Source organism: Hemitrygon akajei, chromosome 22 (genome assembly GCF_048418815.1).
Source record: "Hemitrygon akajei chromosome 22, sHemAka1.3, whole genome shotgun sequence".
NCBI classification, from domain to species: domain Eukaryota; kingdom Metazoa; phylum Chordata; class Chondrichthyes; order Myliobatiformes; family Dasyatidae; genus Hemitrygon; species Hemitrygon akajei.
Window position 1 is genome coordinate 726,272 of NC_133145.1, and position 19,115 is coordinate 745,386.

The following is a 19,115-nucleotide window of genomic DNA, read 5'->3' on the forward strand; positions in this document are numbered from 1 at the left end:
GAAAGCATGAACCACCAGGCGAGACAACCCTTGCTGTTTCCATACTTTTGACGTATGTTAAATATAAATCCTCATTTCCTAATGTGTCTCATTGTGCCTTTACATTTTACTTATTTTCCCTGAACTGCATTTTCTCTGTAGCTGCTACACTACAATCCGCATTTTTCACTTACACTGTACTAGTTTAACGTACATTTAGTGGTCTAGGGCTGCGATCCGCCCTCTGCGGGGTATCGGCCGAGTGACCGAACTAGTCACCTATTGTAGTGGAGGGGGAGTGATTTGACTGGAGACAGACATCGCCGTGTGACCGCAGCCTGGCTCCTTCTCCCGTCCGCCTAGTACTGAGTGCCGCGGGAGCTCCGCTTCTCGTCACTGGCGAGCGTGTGTAGGTTGTTGGGGGGTGTGGCTGCAGCCGTGCCGAAAGGCCCTGCCTGCCTGTGCCGGCTGAAGCCGCCACGTCGGTGCGGACTGCGGGCCGCCTCATGAAGCACAGCATGGAGGAGTTCGACAATGAAGAGGACGAGCCGTGGTATGACCAGCAGGACCTGCAGCAAGGTGAAGGGAAGGGGGCGGTTTGATTGCAGAGGGAGGGACAATAGGAGGGTGGGAGCCGAGGTTTCTCCTCTTTTTTGCTGCGCCAAAATAAAGGGCAGGACGGCGGCGGGCGGGGATTTGTGAAGAGAAAGGCAAAGATGGGGGTGATTGTGGCTGCATTCACACGTCGGGTCGACTTTCCCTGGTACGTGAACACCCCTCACCCACCACACTGTGAGCGGCTTTTGGCTGCCAAGGTGATCTCGGAGACTAGGTGGGCAGGGATGCTGAGGGTCGGGAGAGGTGGTGTATCCGTACCTGAAGGTCTCCGAGTTTCATCTCGCGTGTGTGGGCTGAAAGTGAAGGCTGCCTACAGTATGTGTGTAAAGTCTTCGCCACAGCTCGTGAATTAATGCAGTTTTACATCGGTTCTCAGGGTCAGGGTTTTAAGATTCGGCCTTGCACTATGAGCACTATCCATTGACTTCCTGTGCAGTCGGGAGCCGTTACGATATATAATACATTCAACGTGGCGTAGGCCCATCCGATCCTTCGAGGTACGCCCCCCCAGCAACCCCCGACTACCCCCAGTAACTCAGTCCAGCCTAATCACCAGCCGATTTACAATGGCTAATTAACCTACGTCTTTGGACTGTGGGAGGAAACCGGAGTATCCGGGGGAAACCCACGCATTCCACAGGGAGGAAGTAGGAAGACTCTTTAAAGATAACGCTGGAACTGAACTCCGTCACCTCAAGCTGTAATTTAATGCCTCATTTTGCTGAATTTCACCCCCCCCCCCAAAACAGTTGCATTGGGCTGCAGGTGGATTCTAGCTTGAGCTTCATAATTCCTTTATTTATGTGTACAAGTTCTCCCGGACAGTGCAGGAGCTTTATTTACTCCTTGCTCCATGACTCCTTAACATACAATCAGCTTTTCCTAGAGTCACGTGGTATCTACAAAAGAGACAGAGAGGATTTGTAATGGTGTCTTGTTTATCCACCCAGAGTGTGTGCGATTCTGCAGTGTTCAAAATGTGCTACACAAGAGTGTGTCATCTGCTAAGTAACTCCTATAGAGTACAATTGCTGTAACTTTGGGGTACAATAAGAACAGCAGGCATAGGAGCACAATTAGGCCATTCGGCCTAATTTATCAGGTAAGATCTCCCCTTGAGGAAATGACCCTGGCCATATGACTAGCCTTTCATGGGAGGACATTTAGGAAACAGTGACCATAGCTCCTTTTAGTGTTAAGATGTTGTAAGATAGGCTAAATGCTGTAGCATGTTGGGGTTAAGGAAGAGTCAGTTTGAGTCAGTGGGACGTAATACAGGCTGGAGGTCTGTGACTTGTGTTCCTTTAGGATCCATGCTAGGACCTCTGTATTATGAAAATATGGATGGCTGGGTTAGTATGTTCACAGACAATTCAGAGTTTGGTGGCAATTGTATGTAGTTTGTCTTAGGATGTTTGTCACAGGATGTTATAACATAATGTAACACCACACTGTTATGCCAAACTAATTAAATGCCTAACCAATTACACTTTCTACATAATTTCCAGTTCCCTACATTGCCTGCAAGTTAATGGACATATCTGAAAGTTTGAATACTTCCATCATATGTGCCTCCACTACCATTCCAGGCAATGTATTGCAGGCACTCACCACTCTCTGAAAAAAACGACAAACAAAAATTGCCTGTAACTAGCTAAGATGCAAAGATATTAGTTGAGGCTTCAGTAATCGTATTTCTTACCTCTCAGTAAACTGGAATGTATGCCATTGGGCCCTGGGAACTTATCCACCTTAACGTTCTTTAAGAGATGCAACACCATCTCCTTCATCTTGAAATGGTCTATTAAATCAGCATTTCCACATAGATCTCACTATTGTCTATATTTTTCTTAGTGAATACCGATGCAACATATTCATTTAGTACCTTGCCTACTTACTCTACCTTCAAGCACATAACCGTCAGTAGTCTTACTTGCTCCCTAGTTATCTTGTTGCTTTTGATAACTAGAGTTTTCTTTCCTCCTACTTGCCAAGGACTTTTCATGGCCTCTTCTGATTCTCCTAATTCCTTTCTTTAGAATCATAACCTTGTAAACTTTAAATGCCATGGCTGTTCAAATATTTGTTTGGATGCTTCTTCAATGTGATGAGAGTACCTGCCTCCACCTCCATCTCAGACAGTGCGTTCAGATTCCAGCCACCCTCTGTGTGAACATATTTCTCCTCAGATACTCTCTGCACCTCCTATCTCTTGCAGTATGTTTCTGCCCTTTTGTTTTAGATGCTCCCCTCATGGGAAAATGATTCTTACAATCAGTCCAATTGGTCCATCTCATCATTTGTAAATCTCTAACAGATCATAACTGAAATGCTCCAGTTTAGGCAAATTCCTGCTGAATCTCTTCTGCACTCTTTCCAATGCTGTCACATTCTCCCTGTAGTGTGGTGACCAGACCTGCACATAGTACTGCAAGTGTGGATAACTTTTATGAAGTTATTATATGACTTTTTAATATTAGTGGGAACCATTGCTGTGGTTAGAATAAATACATGGACAGTTTGACCACCATTTTGATGACATTTGGTGATGCCTCAAGAACAAGTTTCACAACATATGCCTGTGACATTAATCCTGATTCTGAAATACATGCAGTCTTCATCAAAATCCCTGTGGAAAGGGTCAGTGTCCATAGGAAAGTCAAAGTATGTCTTGAGCATTGCTGAACATGAACTGGATTAACAGTTCCCTAATGGACTGCAGCCTCACAGTTGAGGAAGACCCCTAAACTCAGCGGAACTCTACTGCTCTATTTCTCTAAATTGGGTGTGCTTATCAACCTTTAAAATTACAGAATGTTTTATATATAAAAATGCCAAATTGATTATGCAACATAATTTTTAATGAATCTTATATAGTCATTTTCTACTTGCAGTGTGGTCATTGTAATCATTTGTAAAACAGTTGTGATCAATGCTTCCTAAATGTTCTCCCACTGAAAGGGCAATCACCTGGACAATTTCAGTTCTCAACACAATGCAATCCCTCCTTTCATTGACCTAACTACATACTGATTTAGAAACCCTAGTGGATGCATCCTCATTGGTGACGTTTTCAAATAGTGGTGCATCTCTAAGGCTGCATCCGTCATCTCGGACATCTCACATCTCTCATTACTATCATCAGGGAAGAGTTGCAAGAGCCTGAAGACCTGTACTCAAAGTTTTAGGAACAATTTCCTCCCCTTAGCTATCAGATTTCTGAATGGTCTAGATAGATAGATAGATAGATACTTTATTCATCCCCATGGGGAAATTCAACTTTTTTTCCAATGTCCCATACACTTGTTGTAGCAAAACTAATTATTAGTCTATAAGCACTAATTCATTATTCCTCTTTTGCACTATTTATTTTTGTAACTTTTTTTATGCCTTGCACTGTATTACTGCGATACAACAATAAATTTAACAACCTATGTCAATGAAAATATATCTACTTCAGATTCTGCACCAAATAAATTCTGCCCCATTAAAACCTCTTCCATGATGGAGGTCCCAGTCTATATTGGGGAAGCTGAAGACTCCATGACAACAATCTTGTTTCGCATCTTTCCCTAATCTGACTGTATATCTGTTCCACAATGTCCTGATGGCTATGGAGGCTGGGTAGCATAATCCCACCAGGATAATGATATCCATCTTATATTGAGATCGACAAATGTACCATAGATCTAGTAGATAAGGCTTCTATCATTCCTCTCTCAGTGCGGCTATGATATTGTTCATCATTAATAGTACAACTCCTCTCTCCCTCTTCTTTTATGTCCCTATCGTTTGTAAAACATCAAAAGCTTCCATTCTTAAGTACTTAGTCCTCTGTCTCAATCAGGTTTCTGTAATGGCTGCGATGCCATAGTTCCATGTACTGATCCATGTTCTAGGTTCAGGACTAGAACATGGCTGGACAGATGTTTAGTATGTCTTTGGAGACTGGGGTGGTATGAACTGGAAGAAGGCTGATTTCAATCTTAGACAGGATTTGACCAAAGTAGAGAGGGAACTAAGTTGGACAAGAGGGAGTCATTCAAAAGTGAGGTAATGAGATTTCAGGTTCAATATGTTGCCATAAAGTTGAAAGGTACTGTCAATAGCAAGGAATCCTGGATGGCGATATTTGGATAAATAAAAATAAGGAAGCAATCATCAATTCTGATTTAGGTCTCAGAATGAAACGTCAATCTTTATTTCTCTCTATGCTACCCGACCCATGTATCTCCAACATTTTGTGTGTGTTACTAAGAAAGCAAATGACTGAAAACAGAGAAAGTTTGTCATGAGTACAGTATAGGCAGTCTGGGTAAGTAAAAGAGAAAATGGAAGGCAGAGCCCTGAGACTTGACAGGGAGTTACCTTGACTTTTCTAGAAGTCCTCGGATAATTCAAACTTACACAGTGGGCTAGGATTACTGGGATGAAGGGAATGGTTAACTGAATGCTTATTAGTTATTGAGTTTTTATGGTAATTTTCATTTTCCACTGACCCGTGAAATCTATTCAACAAGTAAAATTCCAAATGGACTGATAATGAAATAATCTGTCAAATTGCTTAGGTTAAACTTGAACCTCATTTTTTATTCGTTTTAAGATGTGAGTCTTGTTAGCAAAGTCTTACCCATCCTGAATTATCCTCGAGAGATTTCAAAGTTCAAAGTAAATTTATTATCAAAGTGAATGTATGTCACCATATACAATGCTGAGATTAATTTTCCTGCAGGCACATTCAATAAATCCAATAACATTAATAGAATCAATAAAAGACTGTACCAACAGGGTAAACAACCAGTGTGCAAAGGACAACAAACTGTGCAAATACAAAAAAAAAGAAATAATAATAGTAAGTGAGAGAGGCTTCAGTTAGATAAGATAAAAAAGCTATAGGTAGAGTTTTTTTCCCTCCCTTCTTCACATGTGCTCAGTTCGAACAGTAGAGATACCAGGCAGGATAGTGGAATGCTCCTCCTGCGGGATGTGGAGAGGCAGGGAGACTGAATGTGAGAAATGCATCCACCTGCAGCTTCTAACAATCCGCATTAAAGAGTTGGGGCTGGAACTGAATGAACTCCAGATCATTCGGGAGGCTGAGGGAGTGATAGATAGAACATATAAAGAGGTAGTTACACCCAAGGTGCAGGACACAGAAAGATCAGGAAGGGGACAGGGATTAAACAGCCAGTGCAGCGTACCCCTGTGGCCATTCCCCTCGACACCAGGTATGTCACTTTGGATACTGTTGGGGGGGAGGGAAGTGACCTAGCAAAGGAAAGTCTTAGTGGTCAGGTCTTTGGCACCGAGTCTGACTTTGTGATTCAGAAGGAGATAGAGAAGAAGAGGTGAGCTGTGGTGGTGGGGATTTGTTAGTTAGAGCTACAGAAAGAAGTTCTGTGGGCAAGAATGAGATTCCCAAATGGTATGTTGTCTCCTGGGTGCCCGAGTCTGGGACATCTTGGATCGAGACCTCAGTATTCTTAAATGGGAGTGTGAACAGCCAGAGGTCATACCAATGCCATAGGCATGAAGAGTGACGAGGTTCTGCAAAGAGAGTTCAGAAGAGTTAGCTGCTCTCTGGGCAAGACCTACAAGGTTGCGATCTCAGGATTGATACCCGTGCCACATGCTAGAGAGGCCAGAATTAGGAAGATAATACAGTTTAATACATGGCTAAGGAGTTGGTGTAGAAGAGAGGGCATAAGATTTTTGTATCATTGAGCTCTCTTCCAGGGAAGGTAGGATCTGTACAGAATAGGCAGCTTGCACCTGAACTGGAAGGGGACTAATATCCTAGTGGGAAATTTTGCTAGTGTTGTATGATGGGGTTTAAACTACAAACCCCATTTCCTGAAAAGTTGGGATATTTTCCAAAATGCAATAAAAACAAAAATCTGTGATATGTTAATTCACGTGAACCTTTATTTAACTGACAAAAGTACAAAGAAAAGATTTTCAATAGTTTTACTGACCAACTTAATTGTATTTTGTAAATATACACAAATTTAGAATTTGATGGTTGCAGCACACTCAACAAAAGTTGGGACAGAGGCATATTTACCATTGTGTTACATCACCTTTCCTTTTAATAACACTTTTTAATCGTTTTGGAACCTAGGATACTAATTGTAGTAGATTTGCAAATGGAAATTTTGTCCATTCTTGCTTGATATAAGACTTCAGCTGCTCAACAGTCCTTGGTCTCCGTTGTCTGATTCTCCTCTTCATGATGCGCCATACATTTTCAATAGGAGATAGATCTGGACTGGCAGCAGGCCAGTCAAGCACACGCACTCTGTGTCTACAGAGCCACGCTGTTGTAGCCTGTGCAGAATGTGTTCTGGCATTGTCCTGCTGAAATAAGCATGGACGTCCTGGGAAGAGACGTCGCCTTGATGGCAACATATGCCTCTCTAAAATCCTAATATACGCCTCAGAGTTAATGGTACCTTCACATACATGCAACTCACCCATGCCATGGGCACTGATGGACCCCCATACCATCATAGATGCTGGCTTTTGCACCTTTCGCTGATAACAATCAGGATAGTCGTTTTCATCTTTGGCACGGAGAACTCGATGCCTTTTTTTTCTGAAAACTAGCTGAAATGTGGACTCATCTGACTACAGCACATGGTTCCACAGTCTTTCGGTCCAGCTGAGATGAGCTCGGGCCCAGAGAACTCGCCAGCATTTCTGCATAGAGTTGATGTATAGCTTCCTCCTTGCGTAATACAGTTTCAAGTGTTAAGTGACAATGGTTTTCCGAAGTACTCCCGAGCCCAGGTGGCTATAATTGTCACAGTAGCATGACGGTTTCTTAGGCAGTGCCGCCTGAGGGCTCGAAGATCACGCGCATTCAACAGCGGTTTCCGACCTTGCCCTTTACGCACTGAGATGTCTCTGAATTCTCTGAATCTTTTCACAATATTATATACTGTAGATGTTGAAAGACCTAAATTCTCTGCAATCTTGCGTTGGGAAATGTTCCTTTTGAACTGACTAACAATTCTCACACGAATTTTGGCACAAAGGGGTGAGCCATGACCCATCCTTGCTTGCAAAGACTGAGCCTTTGATGGACGCTACTTTTATACCCAGTCATGATAGCTCACCTGCTACCAATTAGCCTGCTTAATCTGGAGTCTTCCAAACCGGTGTTACTTGAATATTTTGTGCTCTTTTCAATCTTATTTTAACTCTGTCCCAACTTTTGATGAGTGTGCTGCAGCCATCAAATTCTAAATTTGTGTATATTTACAAAATACAATTAAGTTGGTCAGTGAAAATCTTTTCTTTGTCCTTTTGTCAGTTAAATAAAGGTTCACGTGAATTAACATATCACAGATTTTTGTTTTTATTGCATTTTGGAAAATATCCTAACTTTTCAGGAAATGGGGTTTGTAGAGTTGCAGGGGAATGGGAACCAGAGTGCCAGAGCAGGTAGTGGAGAGGTTGTGGAGACAGATGTTGGTAAGACCTCAGACAAGGTCAGGAAATATTGATGTGACTAGTGTCCTGAGCTGTGTATATTTCAATGCAACAGGTATTATATAAAAGGCAAAATCGTTCAGGACATGGATCAATACCTGGAATTATGATATTGTAGCCTTTAGTGAGACTTGGTTGTAGGAGGGGCAGGACTGATAACTCAGTATTCCAGGGTTCGCTGATTAAGATGTGACAAAGCATGAGGGATTGAGGGAGAATGGGTGACATTACTAGTTAGGGAAAGTTTCATGCAGTGCTCAGTCGGGATATGAGTACTGGTCTAGTGAGGTGTTATGAGTGGAACTGAGAAATAAGAAAGGTATGACTATGGTAATAGGTCTATATGACCACTGAATAGTTCACGGGAATTAGAGGAACAAATTTGTAGTGAGATTGCAGGCTATTGCAAGAAGATAAGGTTGTTACAGTAGGTAATTTTAACTTTCCATATGTTTACTGGGATTCCCATACTATAAAAAGACTAGATGGTATAGAGGCAACACGAGTGAATCTGCAGATGCTGGAAATAAATAAAAACACAAAATTCTGGCAGAACTCAGCAGGCCAGACAGCATCTGTGGGAGGAGGTAGTGACGACGTTTCGGGCCGAAACCCTTCATCGGGAGTGAAGTAACATGGGATGGTCGGGGGGTGGGGGGGTATAGATGATATAGAGTTTGTTAGATGTGTTCAGGAAAGTTACCTTAATCAGTACGTAGAAGTCCCAATGAGAGTGTGCAATACTTGATCTGCCTTTAGGGAATGAGACAAGGTGGGCGACAGAAGTTTGTCTAGGGGAACACTTCGCATCAAGTGATCATGATGCCATTAGTTTCAAAGTAAATTTGGAAAAAGATGTAAACAGGGTTGAAAGAGTGCAGAAAAAATTTACAAGGATATTGCCGGATCTGAAGGACCTGAGTTATTAGGAAAGATTGATAGGTTAGGATGTTTCTGGTCAAGATGGTGTCTGCGTACAATGCTCCTTCAGCCGATATCTCTGGATAGATCATGAAACAGTATATTTCACTTCTTTTATCTCTGTGCTTGATTTTTGGTCTTGAATGTGATTCTGAAACTGTTGGAGCCTGGCTTTGCAGTTTGGAGATAATTTAAGTCTGCAGTCTCCAAGAGGATTCCAGTAGACAGGGGCAGTGTGTGTGAACCTCGTGGTGAGAAGGCTGTGAGCCGATGTTTAACTCCATTTCACTGATTAAAACCTTCCATTGTCCGCTGATTAAAGCGATGGGGGAGATTGCAGCTTTGAGGCGAATGCATAAGGGAACGTCAGCTGCCTACCTTTTTATCACTGGTGAGATTGCTTGTCTGCTGAAGGGGGAGACTGCCTTTTGATTGCTGGTGGGATCACTCTGCCATCGGAGAGGGGAGACTGACATTTGATTACTGGAGGATCACTGCCATTGGAATGGGGAGACTGCCATTTCATCACTGGGGGAATCACTCTGCCATCAGAGAGGGGAGACTGACGTTTGATCACTGGTGGGATTGTTCTGCTGCCAAAGTGGGGAAGGCCTGGAGAATGTTACCCAGGTTTTCTGCGTTTTGGATAAGGTCTTGAACTATAAACCTTTTTTTCAGATTTATTGGTTTTTATATTGTGTTTTTTGGCTGATCTTTCTAATTTTTCTTGTGTGTGGGGGAGGGGATTATGGGAGTCAATGTGCCTGTTCAGTTTGTTGTGTAGGGAGGAAAGATTTGAAGGCTCTGCTGTTCTTTCTTGATTTTCTGGAGAAGAAGTTTAGAGTTGTATACTTTGATAATAAATGAACCTTTGAACTTTTATTCCTTAGAACATAGAGATTGAGAGGAGATTTCATAGAAGTATACAAAATTCTGAGGGGTATAGATTGGGTAAATGCAAGCAGGCTTTTTCTACTGAGGCTGGGTGGGACTATAACCAGAGATCACAGCTTAAGGGTGAAGGGCAAAAAGTTTTAAGGGAAGCATGAGGGGGAAACTTCTTTACTTAGAGGTTTGTGAGAGTGTGGATCGAGCTGCCAGCACAAGAGGTGTATGCAAGCTCAATTTCAACATTCAACTAAAGCTTGGATAGGTATATGGTGTTATGGTCCCAGTACAGATCAACGGGAGTAAGCAGTTTAAATAGTCTGAGCATGGGCTGAAGGGCCTGTTTCCATGGTGTACTTTTCTATGACTCTGATTAATTAATAAATAAATAAGCAATAAATATTTGAGACATGAGATTAAGAGCCCTTGAAAGTGAATCCATAGATTGTGGAAACATTCAGTGATGGGGCATGAAGTTATCTACTCTGGTTCAAGAGTCTCATGGTTGAGGGGTAATAACTGTTTCTGAACTTGGTGGTGTGAGTCCTTCAGCTCCTGTACCTTCTTCTTAACTGCAGCAGTGAGAAGAGAGCATGACCTGGGTGGTGAGGGTCCCTGATGATGGATGCTGCTTTCCTGCGACAATTCTGCGACAATGATCCATGTAGACACTAAGTACACTGCAGATGCTGTGGTCAAATAAACATGTACAATGCTGAGTTCATCCAGCTTGTTTATCCATGTAGATGTGCTCAGTGGTGGGGAGGGCTTTAGCCGTGATGGACGGCCATATCCACTACTTTTAGTAGAATTTTCCATCCAAGGACACTGGTGTTTACATACCAGGCTGTGATACAGCCAGTCAGTATACTCTCCAGTACACATCTAGAGAAGTTTCTTAGTTTTAGATCTCATGCCGAATCTTGGCAAACGTTTAAGCAATTACAGGCACTGCTGTGCTTTCTTCGTAATGGCATTTATGTGCTGAAGCCAGGACAGGTCCTCTGAAATGATAACTCTGATCCACCGATAGGACTGGCCCTCCAGTTCCTTCCCCCTGAAGTCTATAATCAGTTTCCTGGTCTTGCTGACATTGAGTAAGAAGTTGTGGTTATGGCACCACTCAGCCAGATTTCCAGTATCTCTCCTATATGCTGATTCGTCACCACCTTTTATTCACCTATGACAGTGGTGATGTCAGCAAATTTACAGTAAATGTAGCATTGGAACTGTGCTTAGTTACACAGTCTGAAGTGTTTTCACTTTTCTCACTTGGCTGCCACTCCACTTTGCTGATCTAGCCATAGGGTTTTGCTGTATGCGTATGGGTTGCCCTGGTTCTTATCTCACAACAGTGAAGTGACTTGGGTCATTTTGAGGGAAGGAAGGTGCTATGTAAATATGTCTGTTCTTTCTGATAGATCTGCACTTGGCTGCGGAGCTGGGGAAAACTCTTCTTGAACGCAACAAAGAACTTGAAGATTCACTGCAACAAATGTACACAACCAACCAAGAGCAGGTCCAAGAGATAGAGGTAAGGGGATTCAGGCCGTGAGAAGCCAGTAGTGACTACTGTTGAGCCTTTTAGTCTTGACTTTGAGTTAATGAACCTAATTGGATTCTGGTGGAAATTCCCTACACTGGTTGTTAATATCCCTGAGCTGGTGGTGGGTAGAGAGATGAGGACAGACTTGAAACCCAGAATTCCTAATCAGCATCTAGTGGCATAGTTTCTGTGGAACAAAGGTCTGATTTTATCTTGTGCTGGAAAGTGGAAACCCCAGTTACAGAGATGTGGGTATTGGCACAGTCAGTGATTACAGTCCACTTGTTCACACAGTCAGCCTCAGTGAATGAGGAGAATTTACTCATTTTGTGATTAGTTCTCCCATTTATGGTTTTCCACAAAGATTATTTTGGGGCAATGGGAAGAGAGCAGCTGAGAATGGCTGTTTCTCTCTGTTCTGACAGGCTGGGATGTCTACAGTACCACATCAGACTATAAGACATAGGAGCAGAATTAGGCCATTCAGCCCATCGAGTCCGCTGGCCAATCCCGGATCCTACTCAACCCCATACACCTGCCTTCTTGCCATATCCTTTGATGCCCTGACCGATCAGGAAACTATCAACTTCCACCTTAAATATACCCATGGACTTGGCCCCCACCGTAGTCGGTGCAGAGCATTCCACAGATTCACCATTCTCTGGCTAAAAAAAATTCCTCATTACCTCTACGCTAAAAGGTTGCCCCCCAGTTTTTAGGCTGTGCCCTCTAGTTCTGGGTACCCCTCCTCTTCACATCCACCTTATGTAGTCTTTTCAATATTCGGTAGGTTTCAATGAGATCCCCCGCATTCTTCCTAATTCCAGTGAGTACAGACCCAAAACTGCCAAATGCTGCTCACATGTAACCCCTTCATTCCCAGAATTATCCTCGTGAGCCTCCTCTGGATTCTCTTCAATGACTAAAAAAATTCTCCTAAGAGGTCACCCCTCAGTTTTGAGGCTGGTCACAACACAGCCTTGATGTTCAATGCTACAATTTCAGGTAACTTTGATGATACTAAGTTACTTACAAGGCGCTTATTACAGTAACCTTGACCTCTCACCCAGAGATAGTTTTATTGCCCTAGCAGTCCCTCCTTCCACCCATCTTTGCAACTTGATGCTGATCTGTTGTATTTCCCGAATCGTGAGGAATTTTTGAGCTGAAACCTATTTCTCTCTCCATCTGTGCTGCCTGACCTGCTGAGTGTTTTCAGTATTTTTCTGTTGTAATTTCATGTTTCTTTTTTCTCTGTATCTGGCTAATGTTTGCAATCTCTCCTGATCTTTGAAGACCATTTGGTCTAAGAAGGATCCTGGCCATTCTCAACATTTGGAGATAAATGTAATGGGGTAGATCTATGAGAGGTTTCAGAATGAATAGATTAAGGAGGATGTGATAGATCTTGTGGTTAATGGTAAAGGACTTTTTTAGTCTAACTTCTCTGCAATGTGAGTGAGGGGGAGGCCTGGACCAACCTAACTCCTTCCCTTCCAGTGCACTCCATCCTCCATCTCATCCTGTTCCATTGTACCTGAACACCCCCCATCATTCTAATGCCAGGTCTCTCTCACCTGGTTATCACATCAGGGTCAGACTTTTCCTCATCCCTGCGTTCTTGTGTTTACCTGCGGTTTAGCCCTTGTCAGTTCATTGGGAGAAGCTAGCAGGGTCACTATTTATAATAATTGACAGGATTTTGGTGGCAGACTAGCAGGTTTTATGGATCATTTGATGTTATTATTATCCCAAAGTATAATTTAAGATCAACAAAATGCTGGAGGAAGTAGCAGGTCAGGCAGCATATATGTAGGGAAGCAAATAGTTGATGTTTTGGGTCAACTCCTGATGAAGAGTCTTGACATGAAACAGTGATTGTTTATCACCTTTCATAGATGCTGCCTGACCAGTTGAGTTCCTCCATCGTTTTGTGTGTGTTGCCTCAAATTTCCAGTATCTGCAGAATCTTGTGCGTCTCCACATAATTTCAGACGTATGCTTCAGGTTGCACAGGGAGCGTTGCACACTGAGTTAGATCAGTTGTACTGTACAGTCGTCCCTCCTTATCCGCAAATTCCACATGCGCGAATTCAACCAACCGCGAATTGCGAAAACTTGGAAGTGCTCTTCCAGCACTTGTCATTCGAGCATTACAGACTTTTTTTTCTTGACATTATTCCCTAAACAATGCAGTATAACAACTATTTTACATAGCATTTACATTGTATTAGGTATTATAAGTAATCTAGAGATGATTTAAAGTATACGGGAGGAGGTGCGTGGGTTATCGTGGATCGGGATAAAAAAAAATTGGAAGTTCTCTTACTAAGTAAGTCGGAACAGGCACATCCGGTATTATTTAGCATCAGTTTGTCCAATGTTTGTCTTCATGTATAGTATATACTTTACCTTTCTATGCATATAAAACACTTAAGAACATATGTTTCAGTGCCAGGCTCGGGAACGGAAGCTCCCGAATTCGATCTAGTGACAGACCTCCCGAGTGCACTCTCCACCATGCAGGGTTGATGTGGAGGATCAAAAACCCAAAACCCGATAATTAAACCACTGCGTTGCTTAGTAATAATCATAGCTTTCATCGGGGCAGGGCCTTTCTCACTTCATCCTTTAAAATTGTTCCGATCATTGACTGTCATAGTGTAACACTTTTTCAATGGCCGATAGTATTTCATCTCTTTCCAATCGTTTTATTATTTCCACTTTATTTTCAATCGTTATCGTGATTATTTTCATGAACAGAAACACTACGGATTTAGATCTCTGCCGCCGGGTCCTAATGTCCACCGCACTGAGACAGGTTGAATAAGGGACTTGAGCATCCGCGAATATTGGTATCCGTGAGGGGTCCCGGAACCAATCCCTCGCGGATAAGGAGTGCCGATTGTATTGTCCAGTCTAGGCTGACCAAGCAAGTATGTTGTCTTCTGGAACCAGTGGTCTGCACAAAAAAAGGAGTTCCCATGGAGCAATTCAATTAGCTGTTGTTGGATTATAACCCAAAAAAAACAATATTGTGATGTATTTCTAAATTGAGTTAGCATGCAGCCTAAAGGGTTCTGTGTCCCCTTTATCCCTGGCTAAAAGGAGAGACAATGAGACTGGTGAGATTAAGTGGGTGGGCGAGGGGGAGGATCCACAGTTTTGACAAGGGCTGTAAAGCTCAGAGTGGGTGTGGGCATTAAAGATAGGAGACAGGTCCTAATTGAAAAAATAATTACATTGAATTTACACTGTGTTATTAACATGCAAATAGGTCAACAAAGAGGAGGAATGATTTCCTCTATTCTGTACTGATGACATCTTGGGCTGAGCAAGAAGAGACCTCTGTGCTTAGAGTCTCCCTCCAGTGAGATCTGATGCTCAGTTATCAACAAAAACATTGGCAGCTATGAAGACAGGGGTCCACTTTCTTCACTTTGTGTCTGTAACTTGGTACAGAAAAATACAGCAAAGTAGGAGTGAGCTAACCATGAGCCATTGTACAGGAGCTTGAAGATTTCAGCAGAGGGTGTGTAATGGGACTTGAGCCCAGGGCCAGAGAATGAAAGGCAGAAAGAATACATCATGTAGTGAGTTGATGCCAATGGACTGCTTTGTTGCTGCAGCTGCATTTCTACCAGTTCTGTGCCTTGATTGTTAACGGTGAAAGGGCCTGTTTCACAGAAGTGTTCTGAGTATTCACTATCAGAATCTCCCTGCAGTTGTTTTCCATTCCAGCTGTTCATCCTCCCCCGGTTGCTGGTCTGTTTTTATACCTCCTCCTTATCAATGCAGACTTTGTTAAGTCTGTTTGGTTTTTGAAACTAACTACCACATTAGTGAATAATTATTTTTTAAGTATTTGAATTTGGATATAGGCACAGTAACAGGTTTTTTCCTCAACCAACCTGTACTGTCTTTGGCTGCCCTCTGATTTTTTTGTTACATAAAATTTATACTTTACACTGTGTCTCCTTCTGCTTTATGCTCCTCAAATCCTAATTAAATGTATTTATTGTTTGCTCTGTATTGGCGGTCATTGCTAGCTCTCTCTGATGCTAAAGCAGAGTGGAGGGGACTGGTTCAAGGGTGTGTGCTACTCAGGTGGCCACTTAGTTTATGAGCCTGCTCTCCAAATGCAGAGAGATGATTTACCTATGGGGATGGGTGTGGTAGAGAGCTCAGTTAAACTTGTACCTGATCAGTTGACATTAATCCCACTGCACCCCATTGATGCATCCCTTTCAATTCCCAGGTGGGAGATGGATGAAATGTACGTAGCTATCCACTGAACCCATTCCCCTGACTAACTCCTTAAGCATGGGTCAAGTCTACAAGCTGAGGTCTTTCTTGATTGTTGCTTGGAACTGCTACGTGTCAAGGGAGATGCTACATATTTAAAACATGTCACCAGCCAATTCCTCCCTTCCCAAAGTTATATTTTTGCAACAAAATGTGAGCAGACTTTGACGACACAATCTCACCTCTCTCCTGCCATGCTCTTTTTATTTATTTATTTGCGGGATGTGGGTGTTGCCCATCTCTAATTACCCTTGTGAAGGTGGTGATGAGCTGCCTTCTTGAACAGCTGCAGTCCCTGAGGTGTAGGTACACCAATACTGTGAGGGAGGGAATTCCGTGATTTTGACCCAGCGACAATGAAGGAATGGCAACGTTTCCAAGTCAGGATGGTGAGTGACTTGGAGAGGGATTTCCAAGTGGTGGTGTTCACAGGTATCTGTTGTTCTTGTCCTTCTAGACGGTAGTGGTCATGGGTCTGGAAGGTGCTGCCTTAGGAACTTTGGTGTGTTGTTGCAGTGCATCTTGTAGATAGTACACACTACTGCAACTGTTCGTCGATGGTGGAGGGATTGGATGCTTGTGGAAGAGGTACCAATCAAGTGGACTGCCTTGTATTGGATGGTGTCAAGTTTCTTGAGTGTTGATGGAGCTGCACTCATCTAGGTGAGTGGTGAGTATTCCTAGTCTTTGACCTGCTGTGGTAGCCACATGTTTATATGGCTGGCAGTTCAGTTTGCTCTCAATGGTAACCCCCAGGATGTTGATAGTAGGGGATTCAGTGATGGTGATGCCACTGAATGTCAGGGTACAATGGTTAGAGCCTCTCTTGTTGGAGATGGTCATTGCCTGGCATTTGTGTGGCTCAAATGTTATTGCCACTTGTCAGGCCAGGTCTGGATATTGTTCAGGTCCTGCTGCATTTGGGTTCTGCTGAACTTTTATTAATGGTTCAATCTGAGATGGACTACTATGGAAAGGGTGTTAGTTTTCCAGAATGGTGACATGATCAGGAAAAGGTGGTGAGAAGGAGTTGCAGAAGCTTTTTTGTATTCTCTCAGAGCAGAGAAGAAAAAGTGGAATTTAATATAGTGTTGATTATGGCTAAACGTTGAATTAAGTTGTAGAACTTTTAGCTCTACAGCACAGTACCAGCCCTTTGGCTGATCATGTGCCGACCATTTACCCTACTCTAACCTGGCCCTCCATTTTTTCCTATCATTTATGTGCCTACCTAAGATTTTCTTAAATGCTCCTGATATATCTATCTGGTCCAGTGTCTAAATCAAAAATAAATCTAGGGTAATACTCCAGAACAGTAGCAAGGGTCTGTAGCACGTTTGGATGTGATTATTGCAGGAACTGATTTTGTTCATCACATACATAAACAATCCAGATTTGAGTGTAAGAAATTTTCAGATGATACAAAAAAAATAGTGACTCGTAGAAGAGTAATCTTTAGCTGGAGAACCATAAAATGGGCAAGGTGATAGCAAATAGAAGGTACCGTAGATTCCGGACTACAGAGCGCACCTGATTAAAAGCCGCTGGCTCTAATTTTAGAAATAAAATCAATTTTTTAATTGTAAAGGCCGCACCGGATTTTCGGCCGCAGGTGTCCCACGTTGTAATATGAGATATTTACACAGAAAGATATTACACGTGAGGATTTTTTAACTTTTAATTAAATCCATATGGTAACAAAAACAAATACATATTGCAAATGCTTTTTTTCGAACCGTGCCCGTAACGCGGCTACTTTTAAATATACGTTGCGTATACTTCTTTACTGAACAACATTCCAATATCTCCTAACGACTGGTAAAAAATATATATACTGCAGCCTACCAGGAAAAGTTATTGATCGCCTTTAACTTAAAAGCAGCGTTTCGCTCCGCCGCTCGACCCCCACCTTTCCGTTTATTCGCAAACGGCGTTTTCCCACAAGACACCGCGAAACCGGGTGTGACGTCATAGCATCCCGCAATGTAGTACAGAAGACAAATATAGTTAAAACTCTTCTAACTTTAACTAGAAAATGAATTACTAAGCGAAAATATTATAAACTAAATAACTGCCATAAGGCAGCACAATGCTTCGAGTGTTTTCCATGTTGATGAGGGTGAGTACAAATGACTGATTTACAATAATTTAATTGTGAAAGTGCGCTTGATTTATCGTACAATTTCATTGGACCTCTGTGAACTACTCATCAATTTTATTGGTCTACTGTTATGAGGCAAAATGTTTACGAGGCGGCATGAAAAAAATCATGTATTAGCCGCTCCGTTTTAAAGGCCGCAAAGTTCAAAGCTGTTCAAAATGTGGGAAAAAAGTAGCGGCTTAAAATCCGGAATCTACGGTAATCCTAAGATTGTGTGGTGATGCATTTTGAAAAGACCACAAGGCTAACACATAACAATGGGTTGTAGAAAGTACTTAAAAATCGAGTACTTTTTTATACAAATGCAAAGATCCCCAAATGTGACAGTTCAAGTAGAAAAGGTGGTGAAGAAGACCCAGAGATACCTGCCTTCATTAGACGGGTCGTATAACATAATACAGTGGTATAGTTCAACTGCGTAAAAGTTTGGCTTTTGTACTATTGTGTTCATGTGGAGGATGGCTGCTTCTCACTGTTCTGACAGGCTGGGATGTGGAGCCAGGTTGGGTGGGACTATAACCAGGGGTCATGGGTTAAGGGTGAAAGGTGAAAAGTTTAAGGGGAACATGAGGTGAAACTTCACTCAGCACTGTGAGAGTGTGGTAGGAGTGCCAGCACAAGTGATGCATGCAAACTTCATTTCAATGTTTAAGAGAATTTTGGGTGGGTACATGGATTGTAGAGATATGGAGGGATATAGACTCGGTGCACCATCCCCGTTTCTAATGACATTTGAAATATTTCTGTCAGAGCCCCCGCTATTTCTAATCTTCTGGTTTTGCCTCCAATGAGGGACTTGGTCAACCACCTTAGTAAAATCCACGTGGACAACATCCACTGCCCTACTCTTATCAATGTCTCTCATCACCTTGTCAAAAAAACTCAATTAAGTTGATCAGGCATGACCTGCCTTGCACAAAGCCATGATGGCTCTCACTAATTAGGACATGGTTTTCCAAATGCTCATATATCCTATCCATAAGAATTTTCTCCAGTAATATCCCCATAACTGATGTGAGACTCACCAGTCTATAGTTCCTGGTGCTTGGCACAGGCAGCAATCTCGAGATTACCACCCTGGAGGTCCTCTTTTCAGCTTTCTACCTAACTCCTTATATTTTCTCTTCATGACCTCTTCCCTTTTTCACATGTTGTTGGTACCAATTTGTACCACATCTTTAAGCTGCTCACCTTCCCCCTCTG

At 42.5% G+C, this 19,115-nt stretch overlaps 1 protein-coding gene across 4 annotated transcripts in view; it reads left to right on the forward strand.

Moving 5' to 3' along the window:
• The first annotated feature begins 313 nt into the window (after positions 1-313).
• Positions 314-19,115, forward strand: part of LOC140714929 (cerebellar degeneration-related protein 2-like) — a 126,193-nt gene continuing 107,391 nt past the window's right edge. For 2 of the 4 annotated variants that reach the window (XM_073026600.1, XM_073026602.1), the window contains exons 1-2: positions 314-558; positions 11,322-11,434. In XM_073026600.1, coding sequence (XP_072882701.1) covers positions 486-558; positions 11,322-11,434 — 186 coding nt within the window. In that variant the 5' untranslated portion in view covers positions 314-485. Of the gene's footprint in view, positions 559-639; positions 743-11,321; positions 11,435-19,115 lie in introns of those variants that run through there. The other 2 variants (XM_073026601.1, XM_073026603.1) reach the window with 2 other exon arrangements.